The sequence below is a fragment of the Aedes aegypti genome, chromosome 2 (assembly GCF_002204515.2).
Source record: "Aedes aegypti strain LVP_AGWG chromosome 2, AaegL5.0 Primary Assembly, whole genome shotgun sequence".
In the NCBI taxonomy this organism is placed as follows: Eukaryota; Metazoa; Arthropoda; class Insecta; order Diptera; family Culicidae; genus Aedes; species Aedes aegypti.
This window is the reverse complement of record NC_035108.1, coordinates 182,897,635-182,907,530: the sequence shown is the minus strand read 5'-3', so window position 1 is coordinate 182,907,530 and position 9,896 is coordinate 182,897,635. Positions and strand designations below refer to the sequence as shown.

Sequence of the window (9,896 nt, the reverse complement as noted above, 5' to 3'; positions counted from 1 at the left end):
ATTGATCTTCTTGCAGCATATTATCTTGCTTCATCAGTGGCTTCTTACAAAACATGTTTTTCCATCTTCATAAATCCGGCTCATCTTTCCGCATTTTACATGAGCATTTTAACGGATTGACTCAGTTGTCTGTGATCAGCAACAAAGAACAACGAAACAACACAGAAATCATTATACAAAAATATTATTACATATTATAAGTTTATTTTGTAAATGTAAAGGTTGAATTGGAAAGATAAAATTAATTCAACAACAAATAGGGTCCTACAGCCCTGTCCCAATTTTAGTGCCAAACGCTTAAGTTTAGGCCAAAAACACATGTTTACTCAATTTTTTAATGTTTTTCGTTTGTTTAAAGTCCAAAAAACATTTTTATTATGTTTTTGAGATTTTGTCACATCCCTTGGCTTAAACTCAAACTTTGGGTGTATTTTGTTTTCCGTGTCTCTTTCTAAATGTCAGATAGGAACAACCCCAGTGTTAAAACTAAAAGCCCTGTGGTGTTTTTGTCAACTAAGCGAACGTCAAACATGATCAAAAGTGTCAAGGTTCATTTATGGACCCAATTTTTAAATTAAAGTTTAAACATGATATAGCCATTATATGAGCGGGAAAAATTGTTAAAGCAGTTGCAGTAACATGCACTTTCATGTTATTATATATAAACAAGATTTCATTAAACATTTTAGGACCCTATTGTCACTCTGGCCTAGGATAACTTCGGCCACTGGTAGAACCTCAACCAACCACCAAACTGCTAGTTGATGGTAATAGAGATGCTTCCTTCTCTTGATGACATCATCATTCTCTTCATCAAACCAGGGTTCTGAATTTTCGTATCAATGATGCGAAATCTACGATTGTTCGCACGTAAGGAGAATGCTTTTTTCGCTTCCTCACGTGAACATCTTTTATCGCTCACACAAATTTTCCCTGGAGCTACGATGGAGGATAACCGAAAATCACTTCACTCTGGGGATAATTTATTTTTCACTCCATCATATTATCGCTCACCAACTGCTCCCGAGAATTATCACTATGTGGATACACAAAAACTAATGCCAGCGACGGGATTCGAACCTAGAACATCGCTAAAAACAACCGCGATGCGTGCACGCTATCCATGCTACCACATCAACTTGACGAAAGCAGCTGTTAATTTGATGCATAAAAGCAACTGCTGCTTGTGGCGATGGACACATGAAAAGTTCTCCATGGAGAGGAGAATGATAAAATAAAATTCTCACAGCTGTGGAGTTGTGCCATTATCTATTTTCGCTTTGTTTTGTAGACGGATAATTTCGCAAGGCAGCTTTTCGCTGAAAATTGTGGTGATGGAGAAATCCATTATCGCGAGAGTGAGTGAGAATTCGGAAGCTTGCGTAAAACACATTGCGCTCTGTCTTCGCCTGGCCTGATCAGCTTTCTTTGCTAAAAGTAAGTACAATCGTTAGTAGGTATATGACAAAGTCAATAATTTCATAACTCTCCCATCCTTCGGATCCAGTTGGTTAGTCGATGGTACGCAATACTGTGAAATTTCAGGAAACTTCCTGTTTCTATCGCGTACCGTCTACGATTACCTACTGGCAGCTTGCTCCATTCAACGCTCACGTGGTGCTCCTAGCCGGTCCCAGCAAAGACAAATCTGAACTGGGTGTTTGATTTTCCTTTAAATTTGATTGAATTTATGTTAAATATTCTAACAACGAAATTAGAATTATTTTTGGTGGGAAATGCTACGAAAGAACTTACTTGCAAACGCCTTGAAAATTTCTTTTCGTTATCAAACGAAAACCTTATGGAAACGATAGCAACCACTAGAGGGGAAAATCACATCAACAAATTCGCCAGCTAGCCGACTCGCCAGCTGTCAATTTTCACCATCCACGCCCCGCATCCACTGACTGCTTAGATTGTTATACCGCCCTTCAAAATATCTTGCACCGTACCTTCATTAGAGCGAATTGGCCCTTTAGCTAAGTAACGCGAGAAATGCACACGACGCTCGCGCAGTACTAGATTAATATCTTGACAGATCTTGTTGTTACGCACACTTCCCAGAAATTTTCTGCTGCTGCCAGCCGTCCAAGGTGGAATATTAATTTTCGGTAACTAGAGAAGAAAAGACACAGTATTTTCGCTAAACGGGTCAGACGGCGAACGAACAACGCTGGTTTACTTCGAATAAGTGACAAATAAGCTCAGAGTTAGTGAAAAGGACTGTTATACTTCTTGTGTGATTCGTGTGTTGCGTGAAAAACTGGTCCGGCTGTTTGGAAAACTTGACAAAAAAAATTATGCAAATCCCTTCCTCAAAAGGGAGCGAAGAAACCGAAAAAACGCTTTGGTTTTTTTTTGCTGCTAAAATCATCCCGCTTTACTGCCGTGTGCGTGTATTTATGGTACTTATATGTGGTGAGAGAGTTTGCGTTTTTGGTTCCGTCGCAAGCGAGAAGAGTCAAGTGAAGAAGATTACCTTTGGCGCACAGTGGGGGAAAACATACAACTAAAGGTCATTTATGTCGCCTTGAAATTGAAAAATGTAATATTAAAAAACGAACGGGCAATGTATGTAGGTCACTTTTTCGAGCAAGTCTTCATTTTTATATCTTGTCATATTCCTAATGGAAAAACTTCAGGATTTTTTTTTAGTGATTTCTTCTGGAATATTTGCAGGAACTCCTTTGGGGTCCCTCTACAACCTACACCTAATTTACAAACATACACACTCTCTAAGCAATATATCAAGTATCCCTTAGAATTTCTACAGATTTTGTTACAAGATGGCGTTGAGAACTTTAACGCTATTACATATAGTAATTTCCATAAGGATTACCATGAAAATATTCTCAGCGATTACCCCATGATTTCCTTCAACCGAGTTCTCGAGTTGTTACTCTAAGAGTCTAGGAGATCTTCTGAAGATATCCTCAGAAGTTTCTTCATAAAAAGCCACAATGTTTTATTCCTGAGATGTTAGAGAACTTCGTTTACAGATCCTACAGAGAAAAAAAACATGAACACCATTTTTTACATTCATTTTTATATGCATTCCTTCAAGAATTTATTCACGATTGCTCCCATATATTCCTTCAGAGATTATTTGAGAAAATCAATAAAAATTAAATTAAAAAAAATAAATCGCTCAAAAAAAAATGATTAAATAAAAGAAAATAACTTGGAATTTTTTATGGAGTTCTTCCCAAAACTTCGCTAGGATTTTTCCATTATTTCATACAAGGATTATTTCTGGAAATCTCAAGTAAAATATTCATGGATTCTGCAAAAGTTCATTAACACTTCAGTCGTCGCGCTGTTGTATTTTGTACAACACTGTTGAAAAAACCTCGCTTTCCGTTCACAACAGCAGCGCGGTGGTTCTGATGGTGCCAAACCACGCGACGACTGGATGGTTAAAGGTTTCACATGAATGAATAATATAGCAATTATGCCAGTAGTTCCTCCGATTTTATTTATTTTTTTTTCAAGAATCTCGATCGATGTTTTTCAAGGAATAGCTAATAGCAGCGCATTCCAATTTTCATACAGAATGCTCAATTTATCATGCTCTAGTTTTTTTCCCTTTCGTGCAATCGAGCTGACGTTTGCTCCATGAAACTACAAATATGTTGAATGTTGTAATTACAGTATTTCAAATATTTCTGAGCACCTACTGAAAAGTGAGATTCTAATTGAGATTGACTTTATATACTAATTAAGTTTTTAAATATTTGTATTAGAATCATTTACAAACGAAAAACTATTCCAGCAATATTTCAGGAAAAAATCTTTGAAGACTAAGGTAAATTTATCATAGAATTTCTGGCTGCATTCCTGACGTTAACCTTACAAAAATTCTTGGTTGAAATTGCAAGAAATCCTGAATTTTGTTGAAAATTCTAAGAAATTCCTGGAGGGGATATTTTTTTTAGTGATTTTAAGACCTTCGAGAAAAACTTATTAAAGATTTTTTGGAGGAATTCTTGATGAAGTTCCGAAGATTTTTTTCTGAGTTGAGCCTGAGAAATATTCTAAGTTGAATTCTTGATGATATCTAAAACGCGCAGCTCTTCAGCAAGAATAAGTTAAGGGAGGGTCAAGGATCTTTCTTTAAAGGAAATTTTCTTGATTTCCCAAGTCATAGAGTATTTGAAGATACTGTCGTACGATCTACACATGCATTAGTGGTAAATCGGCAAGAAAAGATTTTTTTTTATCTCTTTTGATGAGATTTTTAGCCCTGGGCTAGCTCATCTCGGGAGCAACCGCTGGATTTTTAAAGTTAATACAAGGAATACAAATGTGACCAATTTGTGAAAGCTATTCTCCACTGTGCAGCGGCAAAAGAAGAAGATAGTGATTTCCTTTCGGTTGAGTATACGAGCATTTTTCCGCCGTCGTCGTCTTCATCAAGATAATTTTTCATTATCAGAAAGTTTTGTTCAAATTTGTAGTTTATAGACCCATTATCTGTTGCCATTCGACAAGTGTGAAGTGATTATTTTAAGTACAAATCGTTTGTTCCTGTGAACTCTGCGGAAGGAAGAAAGCGCTTAGGATATTTTTAGTCACAGTGGAAAAGTCTCTCCGTGTCAGCTAGACTTGCCTGAGAAATCAATCTCTCATCGAAGCCGCACTTGTTCGGAATCGTTGGGAGGAAGAAACTGCCACTGTGGCCGTGTGGTGGCAGCAGGATAACCCTCGGAGCACTGGTGCTAGTGGACGATGCCAATGTTGTCTCAATTTCAAATGAACTTTCGTGCGTTCCTAGTGCTTGCATCGAAAATATGGACCTGTATCTGCTATATGTTCAACCGGCAGGTTAGAGCGGTAAGTGCTATTTCAAATAACCAGACTAAATATCCCATCCATCATCCAATCATTGTTAGATCTTACCTTTCGCGATTATCGAACCAATTCACCAAACATATTTTGTACCTATAGGCTTATCTGCGAACCGGCAGCAGGCAGCTTGCACGTCATGAGTTTTATTGTAGATATAGGTTTCTTTCATTTCTTGGCTTCTAGTAATTTTGTTATTTAATATCGATAATTTATTTTTGCTAGGAATGTGCATTGGCGTGAATAAGCAGAAGAGTCTGGCCCTCCTCGAACTCGGGATTGGTACCCCATGGAAATGGGGAAAGACAAACGACAAGATTAGTTGAATATACTATACGCTTTTCACATAATTGTCCCATATATTTTGGGATTCCTTATTTACATGATAAAGTTATGCGAAAATGAACAGTAAAATTTATACACTCTCTATGTCAGTCCTGCTAAATTTCAAGCCCGTTGACTACTTCACCAACTAGAAGTTAGAATATACCAAGTCTAACTTTCTTTAGTTTTCGATTCAGCTTGAAACTATCATTAAAGCTCGGCATTTTTTTTTTAATCTTTAAATACACTATTTTATTAAATATTAAAAATCTTATTCCTGGATAAGGTTTGCATCTAAATAACTCATGAAACTGACTTTGGCAGATCGAATAATATATTGTGAAAAACAATAATCATGCCAATCTTGTTAGGATTCCACCTTTTTACTATGCTTTCTTTTAGCATTGCATAAATGAAGCCTGAAAAAAAGTCATTGCCAAGACTCTTTTTAATTTATTCGAATCCTCTGAGCAGTATCTCAATAGAGAAGCAAAAAAAGTTGATCGCAGTACCTTGTACCTTTTATTAGAATAAAGGCGGAATTAAAAGGTACAAGGTACTCCAATCTACTTTTTGTTTCTCCATTGCCAAGAGCCTAAACATAGGTCGTCCGATTGATTTTGCTGACGGATTCGCGCGTTTTCGTTGCCGGAGAATTTTTTTTCCCCCTGTTTTGGAGCGTCTTGCTGGGTAGTGCTTTGCGAAGGTGGTGGTTGGTCCCTAGTGATAAATCCTACCTCCGTTCTGGTCACGATCTTCAGATTATCGTGATTCGTCAACATTCGTATTGATAAAGTGGGAGGACAGAAGTAAAATTTGAAAGAAACGAATGCCAGAACAGGTATCCACCGGCGACGCCAAACGGACCAACGTAATGTGGTGTAATTTGGAATTTGTGGATTGAATACTGACACCTATATATATTTTTTTTTGCCAAGCATCAATATGGATGACTCTCGAGGATTGCTTAACGTAAAAGGGGTTATGACAAGGTTGTGGATTTACTGGGTAAATCCATCACATTGGGGTTATGACTTTATGTCTAGTCAGGAATAGGGTCTGATTGGTATGGTAGAATGCAATAGAGTTCGGAATTGATAGACAGACTTTGAGGAAAGAAGTTTTCAACGTAAGGCAGCAGCACCTTGGAACTTGGAGGGTGCAGATCTGGAGAGTTGGGCAGCTGTTCATGCTGGGTTACATTATGTAGAAAGTGGAATCTGTTTTGCCGCGCACAAATTATGGTAAGTATTTGAAAATGGCTTCTTGTTTAGATTGTGTAACGCAAGAGAGCATTTTTAGCTCTGCGTTATATTAGGAGGTTATTATAGTGCAGGGTCTACTGATGACTGTGTAGGTATTTTAAGGGTGATTGAATGAAAGTTTTGTTGAGGGTAGTTATTGTTGAATTTTAGCATTTCGTAATTGTTTTGAAATGTTTGTCGTACAATGAGAAAGAATTTTGGGGTATTTGTTTGGTTATTATTTGCGCTTTTGCACTTGTAAATGTTTTATTTAATAGAGATACTTTGTGTTAGGGAAGTGTAGGAGGATAAATTATAATTTATTAGAATTTTCTGATAGAGGCAGAGTTCACATGTTACTTAGGTATTGGAAAGCAAATGAGAACCACATTAAATAATAGATAAACACTAATGCTCATATTTTTATATTTTCATTTCATCGCGGTCCTCATTGCCCGAGCGGAGACGATAAAACTCGAGTTGGATATAATCGACGCAACTACGATACGGAAAAGAAACAGATGAGAAACTATCGATACATTTATTTAACTATAAAAACCACGTTTTAACGTAATAACTTTATTTATTTCTTCTCGTTTCAGCAATCCAACAGCCAAACCATCTCTACTATCTTTTTCATTTCCTCTTCGTTACATTTGTAGTCCCTCTGGTACTGAATCGAATGACGCATTCCGCTTTTTATCAGCGCTGTCTTTGCTATACGTTGAGCATGGTGTCGGAGGTGGTGTGCTGTATAAAACATCTGATGTGCTACACGGCACGCTACTTCCGGCATTTTGTTGGCGCGCGGGATGGGCAGTGCTGGTGATGATGTGGAGGGCGCTATTCGGTTTAGTGCCAGAGGGACTATATCTATTTAATGTATCTGAAACTTGTGGGACCGCTTTAAATACCGGCGCCTGCTTGTGGAAGATCCCGGTGTGCTAAACGGTATAGGACATGTTAACGGGGGAGGCTTGGTAGGTCCTCACCTAGCCCGTGTCTAGATAGGCGGACGGATGTCTGCCAGGGTGTGGATCGAGCAATTACAATTACAATTACAATCTTGCTGGGTAGTGCTTTGTGAAGCCCAAGCAGGACAGTTCGGTTTTGCGTCGTCCGATTGATTTTGCTGACGGATTCGCGCGTTTTCGTTGCCGGAGATTTTTTTTCCCCCTGTTTTGGAGCGTCTTGCTGGGTAGTGTTCCGTGAAGCCCAAGCAGGACAGTTCGGTTTTGCGTCGTCCGATTGATTTTGCTGACGGATTCGCGCGTGTTCGTTGCCGGAGATTTTTTTTCCTGTTTTGGAGCGTCTTGCTGGGTACGTATTTGGGAAGGCCCAAACAAGACGGTTTATTTTCGGGACGCCAAGAAGTTTTGCTGTCAGTGTCAGTTTTGTGTTCAGTCGAGAATGGATTACCAACTGGTGAGTTCGTTTCATGCTTATGATAACACATATTTTCTTGAAAGCGTAACTTTTATGTAATATTAAAACAAACTTTGTATGGTTCGTCACTATATGTGTCGGCATTATGCTTTTTTCTTATACAATTTGAATATACATATATTTTTCTCTTTTTGACATTATTAAAAATTATCTTTTGAATTGTTCGACATTGTGAATGTTGACGTATTTTCTAAAACTTCTACCATATCGAGACAAAATGCACAGTAATACTCATATGTAATTTTCAAACAAACTATGTATGGTTCGTCACTACAAGTGTCGGCATTATTCCTGTTTCATATAAGTTAAAATATATACATGTAATTTTCAGTTTTCGTCATTAATAAAAACGTCTTTAGAATTGTTCGACATTATAGATGTTGACGTTTTTTTTCCAAAAACTTCTCAAGACAAAAATTCAAAACTAGCTTTAAATACAAGTCCTATATTTCCCCCTTGTCCATGGATCGTATCACCGACCAGAGGTGACTCCCAGATCTTTTCCTTCCTCACTAATAAACACCCTTCCCGTGGTGATTGTGGAGATGCAGAGGTATTCTCGGTCTCTAGAAGCAACAATCATTACACCCTAACATTCCTTCCCCATCCCAACTGACTGTAAGGACTTGACCGGCGCCGTTATTGATCAATAATATTAGATCTGCTAAAATTGCACTTCGAGAGTAAGCGGAAACTCCCATCCCTTATTCATTTGGATCGTAGTGCAATTCTTACCAGTTCCGATCAATCACGGAGTAGCAACCATTGACATGTACAGTCAGTCTATGCTATGCCATTGCCAAGAGCCTAAACATATTTTAAAATTCATTGAATCATAGAGTAATATTCTCCAAGAATCTTGAAATTAAAAACGTTGGCAGGATTGCATCGGATTGCTTCGCGGTCTCCGACAATTTTGTTCATCGTAGAAATAACTATCTATAGAGTAAAGTGGGGCAAAAGTTCGAGTGGGGCAAGAGTTTCTTTTAAAGATTTCTAGCTCAATTCAAAATAGAACTTAGAAATTTCATGGTGGTTCGAATGCTATTCAAGTAAGAGACTTTCACTCCAAATATCATTAAAATCGATTGAGATTTGGAAAAGAAATGACTGTTTGTTGTTTTTTGACGAGAATATTGTAATATTTTGTCAAATTTTCGATGCATGGAATTAAATGAAAATAAAATATTTTTCAATATTTTATGTAAGGGCGTTTCTAGGCCTATTATAAGGATGCTTTGACGTGTATTAGTTTTTGCATAAATGCTTGGAAACAATTTTTGACCCATAGCGGGGCAAAAGTTCGAATTTGCGGGGCAAAAGTTCAACTTATGTATAAACTCACGGAAAAAAATTCAAATTGCCTAAAATCCACATATTATCTTCAAATTAAGCAAAATTTGACTGATCTTGCGAAAAAAATTACAAAAATTTTACATTTCCACTTAGTTTTGCGAAAAACTGCTATTTTTGGGTGCATTACAATTAACCCTGTTTTGGGCATTTTTTGATGAAAATTTAGTGTGTATTTTTCGGCAAACATAAGTTTACGGCTGGTATAAAGTATGCCTGTCATAAAAGTATTGATATTTTGTGTTTAGCCTACGAACTTTTGCCCCACACTAGATTCGAACTCTTGCCCCACCGGTGGGGAAAAAGTTCGTTTAAGACAATCAATTTTGAAACTGTTATAACTAAAAACGGTTTAATATTTTGACACAAGTTTGTTCAGCAAAATTATAGCCAATATATTGAAGGTTCGCTGTATGGTATTTGTTCTGTTTCATCTGCTATTGTTTTCCTGGAAACTTTGATTATACCACTAAGGTCGAACTTTTGCCCCACCTTACTCTATCTGTGTTCAGAATTTTTATAGAGAACAAATGGGCGACCTCTGGCTACTTTTCTATGCAAAAGTAAGTTTTCCCATACAAACTTTGAACGATCGAGCTGAAATTTTGCACAGTTGTTATGGGACCTTGATGCATTCCAAAAAGTGGACTGGAGCAATAATCTGAATTTTTCATATAACCGTGT

General features: G+C 37.4%; 1 protein-coding gene across 12 annotated transcripts in view; it reads left to right on the top strand.

The window, feature by feature from the left end:
- The first annotated feature begins 2,029 nt into the window (after positions 1 to 2,029).
- LOC5573291 (CTD nuclear envelope phosphatase 1 homolog) overlaps positions 2,030 to 9,896 on the top strand; it is a 39,606-nt gene continuing 31,739 nt past the window's right edge. For 2 of the 12 annotated variants that reach the window (XM_021843370.1, XM_021843360.1), the window contains exons 1-2: positions 2,100 to 2,418; positions 4,436 to 4,833. In XM_021843370.1, coding sequence (XP_021699062.1) covers positions 4,729 to 4,833 — 105 coding nt within the window. In that variant the 5' untranslated portion in view covers positions 2,100 to 2,418; positions 4,436 to 4,728. Of the gene's footprint in view, positions 2,419 to 4,435; positions 4,834 to 9,896 lie in introns of all 12 variants that reach the window. The other 10 variants (XM_021843368.1, XM_021843366.1, XM_021843369.1 and 7 more) reach the window with 10 other exon arrangements.